General features: G+C 44.9%; 1 protein-coding gene across 3 annotated transcripts in view; it reads right to left on the bottom strand.

Annotated features, from left to right (window-relative positions):
* Nucleotides 1-64: 64 nt before the first annotated feature.
* The window catches only part of KPNA1 (karyopherin subunit alpha 1), a 112,394-nt gene continuing 93,312 nt past the window's right edge, over nt 65-19,146 (bottom strand). Inside the window, exons 14-15 of one of the 3 annotated variants that reach the window (XR_012896999.2) lie at nt 8,980-13,452; nt 65-5,879 (exon numbers count right to left, since the gene is read on the bottom strand). Coding sequence is in view for 2 of the 3 variants with exons in the window: in XM_075904376.2 (XP_075760491.2) it covers nt 13,265-13,452 (188 nt within the window). In the remaining variant the exon portion in view is untranslated. Of the gene's footprint in view, nt 5,880-8,508; nt 13,453-19,146 lie in introns of those variants that run through there. The other 2 variants (XM_075904376.2, XM_075904361.2) reach the window with 2 other exon arrangements.

The following is a 19,146-nucleotide window of genomic DNA, read 5'->3' as shown; positions in this document are numbered from 1 at the left end:
TTACTGGATCAGTAACTGGTTAAAAGATAGGAAATAAAGTGTTAGGAATAAATGGTCAATTTTCAGAATGGAGAGAGGTGAATAGTAATGTCCCCCAAGAATCTGTACTGGGACCAATCCTATTCAACATTCATAAATAGTCTGGAAAAGGGGTAAACTGTGGCAATTTGCAAATGATAAACTACTTGAGCATTAAGTCCAAAGCAGACCGAGAAGAGTTATAAGGCGATCTTGCAAAAGTGGATGAGTAGGTAACAAAATGGCAGATGAAATACAGTGTTGATAAATGCAAAGTAATGCACCTTGGAAAACAATCCCAAATGTACATACAAAATGATGGGATCTAAATTAGCTGTTACCACTCAAGGGGGCAATCTTGGAATCACTATGTATAGTGACAGAGCTTACAGCTGGGCTTAGAGGCCACTAGATTTTGTTTTTTCTTCTGATTTTTCTATTCATCGCAAAAGGGGAAAGGACTGAGATGAGACCTGATTGTAGGATTAGGCCATGGAAATGATGAACCATATTCCGGAATGTGGATGGACAAGAGAGCAGTAGTGAGAGAAGTCCTGCACTGCTATGTTTGTGACATGGGGGGGGGGCTCAGTAGGATGCATGCCGTAACAGAGGCCTTTCAGAATAGGGCCTGGTCTGTACAATTACTGATGGCATGGTCTTTCTCCTATTCCCAGCTGCCTTGGAGTGTTGGGGGGCACAGCAGGGAAGCATCCTCCACCAAGACAGTCAGCAATTCCAATACCTTTAAACACAACATTTATCTAGCATACGAATTAAGAAGGAAAAAAGCAGTATTTAAAGAGTACATCTACACTGCACAGCTACATTGAGATACTGGAGGTATCCCAAAATAGCTACCCTGAGTCTACACAAGCCAATCGGTATTTCAAAGTATTTTTCAAAACAACAGGTGCACTATTTCAGCAACCCGGTAAACTTCATTGCATGAAGGATAAGGGATAGCTTGAAATAGCATGTTATTTTGAAATTTGGTGCTGTGTAGACGTGTCAAATTTCAAAATAAGCTATTTCAAAATAGATTTGAAATAAGATATGCACTTTGCGTAGTGCAAATTCGAGTTTAGGGTGCTGTGTAGACACACCCAAAGATGACATAACAGAGGATGTTGGGGGGAAAGGACACTGAAAGAGGAAAGGCTTTTGTGGCAGAACTCTCAGTGGTCCCTCTAAGATTTTCCATCTACGAGCAGAGGGAACCCTGCTCTCAAACCCTATGTCTGTCCCAGCCTATTTCTCCAGAGTTCTCCTTCATAACAGCCATGGTCAAACCAAAGGTCCATCCAGCCCAGTGTCCTGTCTGCCAACAGTGGCCAATGCCAGGTGCCCAGAGGGACTGAACAGAACTAGGAATCAAGTGATCCCTCCCCTGTCATCTGTTCCCAGCCTCAGATACTGCATGCATACATTCCACTGTAGGTATCCACATGCCTAATGCACTGGAGTTGGCAACTGTTGCCAGCAGTACCAGTAGGTGGCACATGAACCCTTGCTATGCTTGTGCTCTCAGGTGAGGGCGTAAAAAGAGTGTATCTGCTGCCTCCCTCTCTGGTCCCTTTCTCTACCATATAGCCTTCGCCTCATTCAACCCACTTTAGTTGTTGCAGTTCTGTGTCATGTTGTATAGTTACACAGATAGAGCTTTCTAGTAGCTGGAGGATTTATTATAAAATCCCTATGTTTTAAACAATGTGCCACCTGCACAGTCATTATCCCCCTTAAAGATGGACACAAGAATTGTCTCGTTAGTTTGTGTTGAGGGATAAATGCCCTGTTTGTGCATCCTTTCCCACGCAAAGTGAGGGCATTTTTTCAGTGAAGATACTACTATGCTGATGGGAAGACCTCTGCCATGGGTGTAGTTAATCTGCCTTGGTGAGAGGCAGTAATGATGCCGATAGGAGAAGCCTTCCCATGGCCATAGCACCATCTGCAGCAGGGATTAAGGCGTGTAGATTTTTCACATCCCATGGTTCTTGATGTCTGTGTAGAATCTGGTGTTGGTCATCTTCCTTTCCAAGTGCAAGCTAATGGTTCTTATCAGCTTCTTGTAACTATTTAGTCTTTAAGGTGCTACTGGACTGTTGTTTTTTAAGTCTTTCCTGTTACAGACTATCTACTTACTGTCTTTTTTTCTTCCTCCCCTCCATTTTTTTCCTTCTCCCTCTCTCTCCTCCCCTTACTTATTCTTGGATCTGGATTTCTAACTCTCTACTCATCTGAAGAAGTGGGGTGTGCCTATGAAAGCTCATACCACAGTCTACATATTTTGTTAGTCTTTAAGGTGCTACTAGACTATTGGTTCTTTTTTACATTTTTCCTGTTACAGACTAACTTGGCTACCCCTCTGAAGCTTTTGAATGATACTGATGTAAGTTCCTACTGTAGATCACACATCTCTCCACCTTAGTGCATGAATGATTGCTAGTTGAACACTCGTGAGAAAATATGTTCCCAAGAGGTCCAAGTCATCTCTGAGAGTGGCAGGAGTTCACAAATACCATGTCCAAATAAAAATGGAAGAGATTTTTCTCTTTGGGCATATACCCATAAATTAGTACTCTGTCACACTGAAGTTACACATGCATTGGACTATCTCCCTCTGAAGTTATCTGGGATCTCATAGTTCTTTGAGTTCACCTGGTTTCTATTTTAGTATTTAATTTGCCAAGCAATGGATTTTCCATTTTCTCTTATCTGCTTGTTTCTAGATTTTTGAAATGTCTGGTTAACAATCTCCTGTGTCTGCTTTGGTGCTAGTATAGAATTTAACTTTTGTTCTGTGTTGATTCATAGGTCTCCCTTTTGAGCCTATGTCAACAGCTTCACTGTCTAATCTATGAAGAGGGCATGTTAGTTACAAACACTTCCGTGAGGAAGGTTTCATAATTTCAAGCTGTTCTTGCTGATCCTCCTTTTGTGGCTTTCACAAGGACATGCTGTTCCTTAGGCCACATCCTTAGTTTATGCCTAAAATAGTGTCAGGCCTGCTTTTGAAACCAAACCTATAACTTTCTGACATTTTTCATGAAACCCCATTTGTTTAAGACTAAGGAAGCACTTCTAGAGATTTCATATTTTATTGAGACCACTCAAGTTTTAGAGCAGTGGTGAGCAACTTGCAGCCCACAGGGGTTCTATGTGTGGTCCACGAGACATTTTGTTTATGGTTGCCCATGCACAGGGCTGTCAGATTCTGCTGGTTTTCAGCTGTGTATTTCTCCCGCCCTCTTCCCATGGTATTAAAGTGACACACACAAAGCAAGAGCCCGTGAAGTGAGGTGCATGGTGATGGCACACAATATTGGCTGTAAGAGCCGTGTGCTCCCAATCACAGTGCTGCTACGGTTCAATCAGCACAGCCTGCACATTCTAGATGCGCAAGTGCAGTTAGCAAAACTACCCTATCCCAGGAAATCATCTTGGTTACAATGATCTTGTGGCCCACTGCGATGAAGGGCCAGTCATGCAGCCCACTCACTAGCCAATGCTACTCCTCACTGCTTTAGAGCGTTCCCAAGAGTCTTTGTAGCCTTTGCTCCAAGAGCTAAGTATCAACTTGTGCCATCTCTCACTGGAATCCTGCCTGTGTTGTTTAGATGATACAAAGTCCCTTTATCCCATCACTCTGGAATCTTCCACTAGTTCCCATTGGTAACTTCATCAAATCATCATTATAAATATGTCCCTTCATCCTTACATTCCTTTGCTGAACTTCATATGGCTCCCTGCACACACTGCTCCACAGGTGTTGCCTTGTGCTCCCTCTTGTTTTTCAGCATCTTGAACAATCTCCTCCATGGCGCTCTCTATACTGCTCAAACTCATACAGAGTCCACGAGGAGTGAGTTGGTGGGGGATATCTACTTTTTCACAAAGAAACAGCTTGAGGTTCCCATCCACATGGACTTTTTCTCTGTCCTGAGCCTCAGTTGAGATGCCTCTTGAAGAGGAGAAAGGAGAACAGATTCCTCAAATTCTCTCTCCCTTTCTCCCTATCCACAGCACCTGAAGAACGAAGGAAGCAGTACTAGACAGAAGGGATCCTGGTTGGGTGAGAGCAGACCAGGTATGCTTGCCGTCACAGTGAAGCAATGGAAAAGGCACCCCAAGACTGAATCACCAACACCCTCCACTAAAGGATGGAGCAGCGCCATCCACCTCTGCAGCTGGTCAAAATATCCCAGCCCCGGATCAATCCAACTGTCCCACAGGAAGGATTTGCTGGCAGAAAAATACTCAAGATTGCCACGAGCATGGATAGGAGGGAGGCCACTTGCCATCCATCCCCATCAGGCTAGAGCTTTTGACCCAGTTGACTTGAGAAGCCTCCACTCACACCAGGACTCCCAGGTCCTGAGTCACAAGGAGCAGATCGCTGGCAAATGCCAACAGGAGCACCTGCACATATGGTTCTCGAAGCACCAAGCGTCTCCTCTTCTGGGGGAGATGAAGGAAGGGCTCAGCGGCAGTGGCATACAGCTTGCCACACAGTGAGCAGCCCACACGCTCTTCTTAACTGAGGGCAACAAGTTTGGTCATGGCCCAGGTAAGCTCATGCAGAAACCTCAAAGGCTGCACTGAAGCTGAACACTTGCACACTGCCCAGGAGAGATGCCTGCGATCCATTCTGTCAAATGCTTCTCCTCATCTTGGGGCAGGATGGCAAATGACAGACCATCTTACCATGCTATCTGGAGAAGACCTGGGACTGATAAGCAGATTGTCCCATTATAGTCCATGCTTGAGGGATGATACTGGGTGCTAATCCCTTCGGCTGCAGCAGCCCCCCTTTTTGAGCAGTAACGTAAGCACAGCCAGCCTGCATAACAGGGGAAGCACTCTGTTCCCCCCAGACACAGCCTCAGTGATGGTGAGAGTAAGGCTAAGAAGATCCTAGAACGTGGCAGAATATCACACTCAGAGACTTCTTGGTGGCCTTCAGGAGCGCTTCTGAGAACTTGGCCAGAGTAAGATGATTCTTGTAGCTAGCCTTGGGTGCCCATGCTGAATATAGGGAACTCATCTCACAGAACCCCAGTGTCAGTCAGGTCCAGGGTTAAGTAGCTGGTGTAGAAAGCCTTGGCCCTTCCTTACTTCTCTGCTGGATTCCTAAGACGGGTGCTGGTCTTTGCCAGGAGGCATGGAACAAGTAGGAATTGCGATCTGTCTCTTAAAGGAACTGGATGTAGGAACAAACAAAAATGCCCAGAGCATGAACATTATTGATGCTCATCCCACTTCTCCTGCTAGTCTCTAAAGGATGACAGATCCCTGGAGTGAGTGGCCAAGTACCTCTCCCTCTCCCAAAACTCGTATTCCCATTGCTCCATAACTTCATTCATCTATTGAGTGTCCCGTGTGCAATCACAGCAGGAGAGTTGGACACATGATTTCCCCGCAACCCACCACCTCCGCCCCCAAGGGCATGTCTCTGCCCCCTACTGTGCCAGCCAGAAATCATAGAAGGATGCCATGAAGCCCACATCCAACAGGCTGTTACTGAAATGCCTCTCAAGTACCAATGAGACCATGGTCACCAGGTGGTCTGAGCATAGTGCAGGCCTGATGCTGAAGGAGTGGGCCTGTAAGATGTTAAACTTGGAAACATAAAAGCAGTTCAGCTGGGAATGGCACAACCAAGTGTACTCCACGTGGACAGAGGTAAAGGTAATAGAGTTGTCTGGATGCTGTTCCTGGCAGACGTCCACCAGAGAGTGACGGTCAATGGCCTGACACTTCTCTTTCCCAAGGCAGTCCCCATGTCTAGGGCAGGGCTAAAATTTTCCACCCAGGACAATACACTTGTGAGGATCCAAGATGCTGAGGAAGATGGAGATCTGCAGATAGAACCATAGAACAGTGGACCTGGTATCATGGCACAGATGTAAACAAAGATGAGGGTCAGCCTCTTCTCACAGAGTTGGAGGTTTCTAAATGAGGGACTCTGACAGCGTCTCTTCAACAGGGACTTTGATTGTTTGCTTTGCATAATTAGTTTAACATTTAAACTGATTTATAGCTTGTGTTCACTTCTTTTTGTTCATGTATCTTAAGTTTGTTAGTTTCATGGCAAATTTGTAACTAAGTCTCTATATAACATGCCAAACGTTCTTTAAAATGATTTAATGTTGGACAGTTTCAGAGTCATGTTAATACCTTTAACTCTTCGGGCTAACATTTCATGTATATTAATACATTTTGGTGTCCCTGGGGCGGGGGAGGGGGGGAAGCTTAAAGACTTAAAGTATACTCAACGGTCAGTTTACTGGGCAAACAGAATAGGTGGATGATATCAGATTTGGCTTGAAGAAATAAGAGTTAAAAATTATTAGGATTTCAGAGTGACATTATTTCCTGCCAGTATTACAGGAATGTACCGTATTTTCCGGCGTATAGGGCGACTGGGTGTATAAGACGACCCCCTATCTTTTTAATTAAAAGATAGGGTTTCATCTTATACCCCAGCGCCCCTCCACCTCCTTTGCTCCCGGTGTCCCTGGTCTGCTGGAGATGGTCCCCAGCAGACCAGAGGCACCGGGAGCAAAGCCGCCAGGAGCGCCTGGGCTGCCCCCCCCCCCCCCCGCCGGAGCCCCTCCGCAGCTTTGAAAGCCTCGGGGGAAGCCGGCGGCGGGGCATCCCAGGCGCGCATGGGCTGCCCCCCCTCCGGAGCCCCTCCGCGGTGGCGGGGCATCCGGCGTACAAGACGACCCCCGATTTTGGGGGGATGTTTTTTAACATCAGAGGTCGTCTTGTACGCCGGAATATACGGTACTTGGATTTTGTTTGATACTCTGAGATTTTCTTATTTAAATGGTTTGATTCCCTCTTCCCCTTTTTATTTATAATCTATGGATTTTTTTTCTATTTGTGTTTTGACTTTGTTGTTGTGCCCTGTTTGATTTCTTGAAATTTGTAATATTTGCAATCCAGTGTCTTTTCCAGAAAGACCTCTCAAAAGAGACAAGTTAATGCTGGAATTCTTCCTGTTGCTCAGAAGTCCAGGGAGATATGATTTCTTTACCATCAAGTGTAACTCCCTTTAAACAGTTTGAGGGGTCACCATGTTAGTCTGTAACTGAAAAAGACAATGAATAGTCCTGCCATACTTTAGAGACTAAAAAAAGTAAGATGATGATCTCATGAGCTTTTGTGGGTACAACCCACTTTTGTGTTTGCTCATGGAGTTTTAGTTCTGAGACGTTCACCTGAATTAGCTACTATATGGATGATGAAAAAATAGGGATTTCTTGGAGGAGTAGTTGGAAATGTTTGTCTTGGGTATATATGAGAGTGTATTCAAAGGTGCAGATTCAGTTAAAGTCTGGCTTGCAGATAAATAAGTTGGGTTTGTTTGGGCGTGATTTTGCACATTTTGAAAAGTACTGGTTGTGTAAAAAAGAAAGTTGATAGCTGTGCAAGGTTTGGCAGCTAATACCTGTTTATCAACCTGTTGCATAGAGGTCAGTTAGGGTATGTCTACACTACAAAGTTAGTTTGAACTAACAGACGTTAGTTCGAACTAACTTTCATAGGCGCTACACTAGCGCTCCGCTAGTTCGAATTTAATTCGAACTAATGGAGCGCTTAGTTCGAACTAGGTAATCCTCATTCCACGAGGATTAAGCCTAGTTCGAACTAGCTAGTTCGAATTAAGGGGTGTGTAGCCCCTTAATTTGAACTAGTGGGAGGCTAGCCCTCCCCAGGTTTCCCTGGTGGCCACTCTGGCCAACACCAGGGAAACTCGTCTACCCCCCTCCTGGCCCCAGACCCCTTAAAGGGGCACGGGCTGGCTATGGTGCCCGTGCCAGGTGCAAGCCTGCCAGCACCCAGCCAGCAGACCCTGCACCTGGCACGGCTCGAGCCACCCACCCAATGCCCCCCAGTCCTCCCCCTCTTCCCAGGACCAGGCTGGCGGCTCCCGGGAACTTGCCCGGGACCGCAAGAGGCGGGCACCCACCTGGGCTAGTGCAGACATCGTGGACCTCGTCCACGACCTCCGCACTAGGCACAGGAAAGTGGCCAGCTAGGGCAGGAGAGCTGCCAGCCTGGCCACCCAGGAGCAGGTGTGCATGAAAATCAAGGTGGTCCACTGAGACCCCAGCCCTGAGCTTACAATGGCCATACTGGGTCAGACCAAAGGTCCATCTAGCCCAGTAGCCTGTCTGCCAACAGCGGCCAACCCTAGGGACCCTGGAGGGGATGGACCGAAGACAGTGACCAAGCCATTTGTCTCGTGCCATCCCTCTCCATCCTTCCACAAACCTTGGGCAGGGACACCACTCCTACCCCCTGGATAATACCACTCCATGGACCCAACCTCCATGACTTGAACTCACTTCCCTTTAAACTCTGATCTAGTTCTAGCCTTCACAGCCTCCTGCAGCAAGGAGTTCCACAGGTTGACTCTTTGCTTTGTGAAGAACAACTTTCTCTTACTAGTTTGAAGCCTGCTACCCATTCCTTTCCTTTGGTGTCCTCTAGTCCTTCTTTATGGGAACTAATGAAGAACTTTTCTGTATGCACCGTCTCCACCCAACTCCTGCTTTTTAGGGGCTGGTTAATCACCTATGAAGCTGGGCTGCTGCAAAGCTCAGAGGGAACACTGCAATGCCTGCCCAGACCCCTACAGGCTGCAGCCATGTGCTCTGAAGCCCCTTGTGCTTTGTGTCTGCCTGTCATTGAAATAGGCAGCTCCCACTGGCTGGCTTCTGGCCAGAAACCGGCCAATGGGATTGTGCTGGGGATGGGAGCAGCTCCTAAAACTTTCTCTACTCCAGACTCAATTTTTAAACAAAAACTGCCCTGCAGGTGCATTTCTGAGCAGCGTGTGGGTGGGGCTCCCTGCACATCCACAAGTTGGATCCAGTGGCTTTGCAAGCTGGATTCGGCCTGCAGACCATATTTTGCCCAGGCCTGGGTTATGGAGTTCCCACTCACCGCTAGTGCGCTTTCTTGTGTCTTGGTCTGGGAGGTAGCTCTCATTGCATCAAATACCCCCTTGGTGCTCGTTGCTTGCTCTGTGAATAGTTGTTCTTCTGGCAAGGTCATTAGTTATTCCACCCTTGCTGGGGTTACAAAGTCAAATACAACAAATGTCCACGTGCTGTCTCCAGACCATGTTCTGTCCCAGTTAGGAAGTCTGTGCCCCAACACACCAGACTCCAAGCCCAGGGATCCCACAATCAGCAATCCAGGTCGGCTCAATTCCAGTCATGTTGCTGTTTCCCAGGACTTCTTCCTATTCAGCCTCTAGCCTCTCTCTCATCTTGTTTCTGATTCACCACTGGAGCTTACTCTGCTCCCTATGACTACTTCAATCTTTCTAGCTTCTTGCCAAACTCCTATGAAAGGGCAGGATCCCAAGGCTTACTTTCCCCCTGGACCTCCTATCCCTTCCTGGTGGTCTCCCTTTAGGGAGTGACTGTAGCCTCCTCCAACTTCAGCTGCAGCTGCTTTCAACCTCCTGACTTTACAGTACTGTCCCATCCCATTTCCAGCTGGGCTTCACTTTCAGTTAATTCAGCCCTCCCTCTTTCAGGTGACAGCAGGCAATGTCCCCTTGGCCTTGCGTGCTTTTGTTAACTCTGATTGTCAGCATTTCTTTTTATCGGCTGCAAACAGATTTGTCAAAGGCCTTTTCAATCAAAGTCCAGTTTTATTTGTGTTTCATTACAAAAACAACTGGCCTGAAGAAGAGTATTGTGCAGCTCAAAATCTCAGCTCATTCACCAGCAGAAGCTGGTCCACTGAAAGCTATTAGCTCATTCATCTTGTTTCCATTACGAAAAATGTAATTAAAATGTGTGTCATGTTTTGAAGGATGCCTCAATTTTAGGGCTTTAATATTCAATTGTTTTTAAATGTATCCCACAAGGTGGATTGGATTGGACCCATGCCAACATTCAACCAGGAAAACAAAGAGCAGTGGTGATTTGTCTTTTTACAAAATGGGTGGAGTGCTTTGCAGTCCCCTAATGAAACTATTGTCATCTCAGCATTTCTTTGGGAGAATAACATTTTTACCAAGTGGCGATTGCCCTTGACATAGGTGCCTACACTATGGGTGCTGTGCACCTACAGAAAAAAAATAAGGTGGGTGCTCAGCACCCCCCCAGTAGCCCACCTGATCAGCTCCTCCCCCAGTGCCTCCCACCCATCAGCAGTGCCTACATGCCAGTGATGAGCTGTTCACCAGCATTTAGGAAGTGCTGTGGGGGGGAGAATGAGGGTGGAGTGTGTCAGGGGGAGGAAAGGGGTGGGAAGGAAGAGGTGGGGTGGATTGGGAGTAGGAAGATGCAAGGCAGGGGTGCAGCCTTGGGGGAAGGAGTGGGGACTGGGGCAGAGCTAGGGGAAGCACCCCCAGCATATTAGAAAAGTTGGTGCCTCTGGCCCTTGGGAATGGAATCTGACAGTGGTTCCAGTTTCACCTCAGAGATGAACTTGCAGATGTACAAAATACTTGGAACTGAAAGGAAATTGCATATTTCTTATAATCTGAGTCCTCAGGAGTGGGTGAGTGAGAATAAAAGGATTATTGCCATGCTACATAAAAGTTTGCAAGATGATCCAAGAAAGATTAAATTACTCTGGATTTTATGAGCTATCCACTAAATACCTATCTGACCTAAGCACATCCCAATGAATGGATGGTACTAGCAACTCACTTTTTGCATCAGGATTTAGCACAAAATTATTCATTTCCAGCCTTACAAGTGGCTGAGTGCATAAAAAAATTAACATACCTGCAAAAGACTTTTTTCATTTGTACAAATTAAACAGCTAATAGCAGCCACAGGAGGAAATGTGCATGACTGAGCTACAGGCAGAAGCTGTGTTCCAGGATAAGCTTTGGGGAGGGTGACAGAGTTACCAGCTGTGACATCTGAAAGCCCCGTGTTCTTCCATCTGTGAAGTGGGGCTCCGCACAGACTGTTAGAAGGTAAGCTACAGTGGCGAGGCCAAAGAGTGAGGCCAAGCTGAAATAAGACCATACGCTAATGAAGGTACTCAGATGAGGATCTCAAACGCGAGTTATTACCTCCATTTCTAGATGGATAAAGAAACATGCAAACAGATCAAGTATTGCGAACAGAACCCAAGAGAACTGACTCAGTCCCAGCCTCCCTGCATGGGACTATACTGCCACCCAATTAAAAATAGATCCCTTTCTGCTCTGAATTCACATACCCACCTGCATAAGTAACACAAACACTAGCCAGGTTCTTTACACAGAAAGACAAGCCACTCTGTTTAAATTGACTTTTGTTTAATTCACTTATTTAAAGGAAACTGTCATTTCCTTAGGGAGGGTATACAACAATGCACCACATTGTTTTTACTAGCCTGGGGGAGAAAACACACACTGTGTGTGTGTATGTGTGTGTGTGTATATATACAGAATAATACATCTATATATACACAATATGTATACACACACACTTTTCCTAGATTTGTTTACAAAATATGTAGCATTTTCATACCATCCAAGAAAAGGTACATGATTTTAAACAAATTCTATAGAGATGACATGTTATTGTTAATTTACACTTAAAATCTAGCACATGAAGTCCAAATAACAAAAGATTTTGCTACTAATCAGTGCTTCTAGAAAGAGAAACAGTTCAAGTTACTCTTCAAGAAAGAGAAACAGTTATTATTTATCAGATGATGTAAAGGCAACATTGAGGGTTTTTGTTTTGTTTTTAAATTAATCACCTAATTTAATCTCTGAAGTTACAAAGAATTAAAGTCAATTTACAGGTCAAGTTCAGTAAACTAAATGTTCTTTGAGCACACAGCAGCACTAGAGAAAGTAACACAGAAGATGGAGGTTGAGTGGATTAGAAAGGGAGGCAAGAGGCAGCTTTCTTCCATGCCCACATAGGGTCAGTTCCATCCAAAAGCATAGGCTCAAATGAAGACTGTGTGTAAAGAAAGGGTCTCACAAAGCTGATGCTTAGGCCCTTTAGCAGTTTGATAAACACTTTTTTAAGCCTATGTCCTGTGACTAGTTGAAGCTCTTGCAGTGATTTGTCAGTGAATGAAGCTATAAGATCTTGTCGATAGTTCTGCCAATAGGAATTACCATAGATAGATGACACTGTAGTAGGGACAACTTTTGAAATATTTACTTTGGGGTAAATATGTATTCCAAAGGTCCGAGATGGCTTGAGAGCATGTAGCCCAACGCAGGAGGGAGCAGATAGCCCGAAGAATCCATTACATTCAGAAACTGAATTTGTGTCAGATGCATCGTGGTCCAAGCAGGTTGTGGAGCAGCTGTCTCACTCTCAGCAATGCTTTACAAACGTGGCCTGCAGGAACCATTTATTCCATGCTAATTCATCTGGGGTCATTAGACCAGTGAGGGGGAAATGGAAGGCTGGAATGGAATATCACAGTATATTTGTTAACCAGACCTTGATCAGGAGGGCTCTATTTTGCAAGGTGGGCCGACAGGAAGCTCTCTTTCATGTGGTTGAAAGTAGTCAGGAGAGCTAACACTACAGAGTCCTCCTCGTGCTCACAGTTTAGCACACTCAAGTTTTACATCAAAAAGTGATTTACAGAACAGAAACCAGTTCAAGTTAAGCTGCATAGAAAAATGTAAAAGTGTGTGTGTGTGTATGTGGGAGCAGGGATAGATCACCTGTGACTAAGCTAGTGAGGACCAGACTCAGGCGTATGAAGTCAGGAAGGGTTCGACTTCATTTCAATGAAGAGGCCACATTGTGAAAGGGATGGGGCAGCGTGGTAGTTTTTTTCATTCTAGAAGCCAGATACAAAAGTGGCTTTTGGAGAGGTGACCTGCTCAGGTCCTTTTTGGGTGGAGAGTTCAAATCTCTGAAGTGGTTTGTGGAGTCCAGTTTGGGAGCTCAGTTTTTTAATGGACAGGTTCAGTTGCATTCAGTGTACCTAGTAACTAGAAAGCTTGTCCTTTAGAAGCTGTAGATGCAGGGGACAGAGTTTACTCCAATATCTGTGATGTGTTCCATATGCCAATGGCCCAGGCTGGCGCATAAAGCAAAATAATCAGATATATTATGTGTTAGGACTGAACACAGCTCACAAAGGCATCCAAGGAGGCACCCAGGGAAGCATGTGGGAAGGGAAGGTAGACAGGATCAGTCGTGGCTATGGAAAACATTGAAATCACTCCACGGGTGACTGAAGGCTTTACATGAGGACTGTCTGGGTAGAGAAATAGGTAGCATGGGGCACCTCAGAGCTGGAAGCCTTCCATGGGAGCCTCACGCTGCTGGAAGATGTATTGTTGCTGGCTGAGATCCACTTGTGGGACAATACTGCTGTCTTCATCCTCTGACCCAAAGTAGTGCTCAATCAAATCAAAGGCCTTCTGATAGATATCCTGGTTCTCGTGACTCTGCAAGAATTCAATCTTATCCAGGCCTACAGAGGAAAGAAACAAACAAAAAGCACGGCTAAGTCCTGGGCAGGCAGACATGCTCTCCTCATGCCACCCACTACACAGAACAAGTTTCCCCACCCCGAGAATGACTTGGCTCCATTGAAAAAGTGCTTCTCTCTCCCACCACAACCAAAGTGATCATATTCTGTTACATAGGTTATTTGTCTCCCAATGCACCACCAGATCACAAGGTGACACTCTGAAGGCCTGAATAGCAAGGCTTTGAAACGTTCTGATTAGACTGTGTCCGAGTATGTTTGCTGTATAGATTGAATCTCTCTAGGTTGACACCCTCAGGACCTGATAGGTGCCAAACTAGAGAATTTGCTGGACCACAGGTCGTCAATAATGTGTATTTTTATTTTGCTGAGACAAAAAAAATGGAACAAGGCTTCTTAATAATGCATAACTGTACTAATACACCCTACATAAGCCTATGGCTAGATCATGGGTTCCCAAACTGGGGGGGCGTGAAGAAATTCCAGGGGGGGCATGAGGCATCTCAGCCACACACACACACACGCACACACACACACCCATCAATCCCACCCCAAGTTTTGCTGCTTTTTTTTGGGAGGGGAGGCATGAGGATTTCTCAAGAATCAAAAAGGGGGGCGTGATGCCACGATAAGGTGGGTGCATAATTGGCTGGATAACCGTAGTCAGAGAGTTGTTGTTAACGGTTCTAAATCCTGCTGGAAAGGGATAACAAGTGGAGTTCCTCAAGGGTCTGTTTTGGGACCCGTACTGTTCAATATCTTCATCAATGATGTAGATATTGGGATAGAGAGTACGCTTATTAAGTTTGCAGATGATACCAAACTGGGTGGAGTTGCAACTTCTTTGGAGGATAGGGACATAATTCAAAATGACCTTAGCAAGTTAGAGAAATGGTCAGAGGTAAACAGGATGAGGTTTAATAAAGAGAAATGCAAAGTGCTCCACTTAGGAAGGAACAATCAGTTCCATACATACAAGATGGGAAGCGACTGTCTAGGAAGGAGCATGGCGGAAAGGGATCTAGGGGTCATAGTGGACCACAAGTTGAATATGAGTCAACAGTGTGATGCTGTTGCAAAAAAAGCAAATATGATTCTAGGTTGTATCAACAGGTGTGTTGTAAGCAAAACTCGTGAAGTCATTCTGCCGCTCTACTCTGCACTAGTTAGGCCTCAGCTGGAGTACTGTGTCCAGTTCTGGGTGCCACATTTCAAGAAAGATGTGGAGAAATTGGAAAGGGTACAGAGAAGAGCGACAAGAATGATTAAAGGTTTAGAGAACATGACCTATGAAGCCAGGCTTCATGAACTGGGCTTGTTTAGTTTGGAAAAAAGAAGATTAAGGGGGGACATGATAGCGGTTTTCAAATATCTAAAAGGGTGTCACAAGGAAGAAGGCAAAAATTTGTTCCTCTTGGTTTCTGAGGACAGGACAAGGAGTAATGGGCTTAAAGTGCAGCAGGGGAGGTTTAGATTGGACATTAGGAAAAAATTCCTAACTGTCAGGGTGGTCAAATATTGGAATAAATTGCCAAGGGAGGTGGTGGAATCTCCCTCTCTGGAGATATTTAAGAACAGGTTAGATAGACATCTGTCAGGGATGGTGTAGGTGGAGCTTGGTCCTGCCTTGAGGGTGGGGGGCTGGACTCGATGACCTCTTGAGGTCCCTTCCAGTCCTATTATTCTATGATTCTAAGTCCCACTGACTCAGAGCTGCATGCGGGCGTGCCAGATTTGAAATGTACAAGAGTCTCCAGCAGGGGCTCTTGTGCATTTCAAAGCGGAAGCGCACTCATAGAGCCCGGGGTCGGTGGGGGATTCAGAGTCCCCCGCTGGTCCTGGACTCCATGTTGCACTGCCGATTTGAAATGCCACATGGAGCCCAGGGTCATTTGGGGACTCCCCAGCTGATCCCGGGCTCCAGGTGGTGCTGCCGCTTTGAAATGCTGCCTCCGCATTTCAAAGGGGCAATACCGCACAGCTGAGCCGGACTGAGGTGACATTCAACGTGGCAGTGCTGCACAGCTGAGCCAGGCTCAGCTGTAGGGTGCTGCCCTTTGAAGTGCCCTCTCTTCCCCCCACTTGCTGCTTCTATTGATAGAGCCAGCAATGGGGGTGGGGGAATAATCAACTAGTCAACTGACTATCCGATAAGCATTTGCTTATCAGATAGTTGACTAGTCTTTAATATCCTTAGCCTAGACAAAGCTTATCAGCTCTTTTCATAACAAAGAGTTAGTGTTGTTACCCAGTTTTACTGTACTGGCACAAGGAAGTAAGTAGATAAAGTATAAAAACCAGGCTTCCTTGGAGCGGCATTACCAACACATGCACTGCTTGCTGGGCTGTTACACATTTAAGGGTAAATTAGTGTTAAACAACAGCACAGAACACAGAGGAGGACAAACATAATGGGAAAGTGGAATACTTGGCCACAGCCATGATCAAATGACATCCAGTTAATAACTCATGCCAGATATTGGGTGTTGCCAAACCAGAATGTGCTGGACTAGAAAGGTTCAACCTGTAGTAGCTTTCATTATGCTTCTGTGTGCTGGACATGTACAATGCATCTGAACTACTATAAACAGTGTTTAAAACAAGTGATCTGAAAATGAGTGTGTGAGAGACTCTCATCTGCCTGTCTCCCAATTAATTCTGCTAACCAACCCCCAAAGCTATGCTGTTCTCACATCAATTCTGCTCCTCCATTCCCCCAATCCAACAATTCTACCTCCAACAGCCCCTGAAGTACTTAATTTCCCTCTCCCAGCCATGGGACAATGGCAGCCATGTGCCCTTCTCTCACTTTCAGAGCAGGACAAGAACAAAGGAAGTGTCCCATCATTCACAGGAGGGGAGAAGAGAGGAGGGAGCAGAGTTGCTGGGCTTTGTCTGGGCTCAGCCTCTCCTGTGAGAACAGCACTGGTTCCAGAGGAACATTCTGGCTGCTTTCTGTGGTAGATCAGATTAGCTGTTCTTCTCCAGGAATTGGGCAGATGGGGTAAAGCAGAAGCACAGCTCTCTGAGCAGAATTAAAAATGTGCATCCCTTAGCCACCCAGCTAATTTTTTCAAAATTTGTATTTCCTGGATCTGGGGCATTTTAAACAATGAAAACAGGCTTTGCACATGACAAGATCAGGTCTTGGGAGTCTGGAAGCCACTATAGCATTTTCAGAAGCGCTGTCTGCATCTTATCTGTAAAGTCAAGTGAGCAGAAGAGAATACTAAATATGAAAGTCTGGGACCAGTGCCGCATAGTTAGTGTAGGGGTTATCTTTGCACACTGAGAAGATTGCTTTCATGAAGGTGCATGCTAGTACATTCTGTGGATGTTTTTGAAGCACTCAAACTTTTCATTATTGGGTGAGGAGAAACTGATCTATTTTTGTTCTTGGTCAACTTGAGCTGGTTACTCTGCATTTCTGTGCAATATCACTCAGCACTTAAATGAGTTGATGAAAGGCAAGAATAAGACCATGGACACCACTATCAACATTCTGTCAAACTGCAGTTACTACATAAGGCAAAATCTGATGCTGCCTCTGAGCCAAAAGCAGTTCTGTGATGTACAGGGTAAGCTGGGTGAGAATTTTGATGTCAGATTCAGTGGTTTGAAGAATTACAACTAACTTTTGCTTCCAGTGGACAATGCATTTCTCACGGACTTGGGTGAAATGGAAGAAATCTCACAGCTCGGAGATGTGGCTCTGGTGATGGAGTTTGTGGAACTGAAGAGCTCTGGTGAACTGGCACATCAATTCCATCAAAATACAGATGTACCATTTTGTACTGACACATTTACCTCCACTACTGGCATTTTCCATTACAGCCGCTCCCCAAGTTTCGACCACCTCCAATCACTACCATTCGCACTTACGACCACAGCAGTCGTAAACGCAGATCCGAGTTACGAATGGTGATCCACGCTTACAAACAGCGCAGTCGCCATGTAACTCTGTGGGATCCGAGATACGAACACTTCGAGTTACGGATCAACTCTTGGTCCGTAACTTGTTTGTAACTCGGGGAGCGGCTGTACTACATTTTCAAATACATTGATTTGAATTACAACACAACAAAAAGTGTATAGTGCTTACTTCATATCTATATTTGATTACAAACACTTGCACTTTAAAACAAAAACAGTCTTTCAATTCACCTAATACCAGGAATGCAGTACACAGTCTCACCATGGAAGCTGAACTTACAAATGTAGAATTTGTACAAATAATAACCGTTCAAAAATAAAACAATGTAAAACTTTAAAGTATTATCTCCTATAAATTTAAATAAACTTGTTTATCTTAGTGATTGGCTGTGCGAGAAGGACTAAATGGACTTATAAACAAACCAGTGTAAAACTTTAGGGCCTATTAAGTACAGTTATGTATCAAAAACATTTGTAAGTTACATTTTCACAATCAAGAGTACTTGTATGAGGTGAACTGAAAAATGTTTTTTTTTTACAGTGCAAATATTTGTAATAAAATATAAAGTGAGCACATATACTCTAACTGAAATCAATGTATTTAAAAATGTAGGAAAATATACAAAATATGTAATACATTTCAGTTGGTATTCTATTAACAGTCCGATTAATTTTTTAAGTCATGATTCATTTGAATAAACTGTGTCAGTTAACTGCAATTGACAGCCCTAATACTATCATATTCCAGGGATCACAGTGCCCATCTCAATCTAAGCAAATCTATGGTTCTGTCCAGAATGGGTCCTATCATGCAGACCTGAGATGACAAGTAATGGATCCAGAACTTTTGCATGCAGAATTAGTCATTCCTGGAGGTATGTGATCAGCTTTCCCTAGATTTTCAGGGTCAGGAAACCCACACCAGTCCAGAAGCAGGTCACTACAGCCCTCTGGAAGCTGGCTATAGGCCTGAGGTTAACCAGTATGGAGTTGGCAAATCAACCATGAGGACTGTTCAGAGTCAATCAGAGGTGTATTTTACCCAAAGGCAGAGAACATAAGAAATGTTCTTGAAATAATTGCTGGTTTTCAGAGAATAGCATTTCCAAATTGCAGGGGCTACTGATGGGATTCACGTGCCTAGTTTGCAAACTGCAAAGAGCACTACTCCACAAAGGATATTTCACCACCATTATGCAGGTTGACCACAGAGGCAGATTCATGGCCGCTAATGGGATGCACCAATAGGGTGTATCATGCTAGGTGTTCCAGAGATTAGAACTTTACCTTAATGGAGAAACATTATTCCCACCAAATAACATGGTGGTAAACAAAATGACCATCCCCACTGTTACAGTAGGGAACCTTATTTGCCCTTGGTGTGATGGATTATAAAATCAGGCCCTGACTTCAGAGGACGTAGCAAAAGGTTTGATTACACACATTATTGCTGTAAAATGTGCATTTGACAGACAAATCCCACTGGCAATGCCTTCAAAATTGTTTGGGTACCAGTGTCATTAACATAATTCATGTCATTGTGGCTTGCTGTGCCCTACACTGTTGGAAGGTGGGATATTGGGCTAAATGGCACAGTGGCCTGACCCCAGTATGGCTGTTCTTATATTTGTGGGGAGAAGGGGGAATCTTTTTGCTTGGAGTGGACTCAGGATATTATTGGGTATCTGAACTATTACATACAGCCAGACAATGCACCTACCATGAACATTTGTGCACCCACAT

The sequence above is a fragment of the Pelodiscus sinensis genome, chromosome 1 (assembly GCF_052426305.1).
Source record: "Pelodiscus sinensis isolate ZL-2025 chromosome 1, ASM5242630v1, whole genome shotgun sequence".
Classification (NCBI taxonomy): Eukaryota; Metazoa; Chordata; order Testudines; family Trionychidae; genus Pelodiscus; species Pelodiscus sinensis.
The sequence above is the reverse complement of the archived record's forward strand: the minus strand, read 5'-3'. Positions and strand labels throughout refer to the sequence as shown.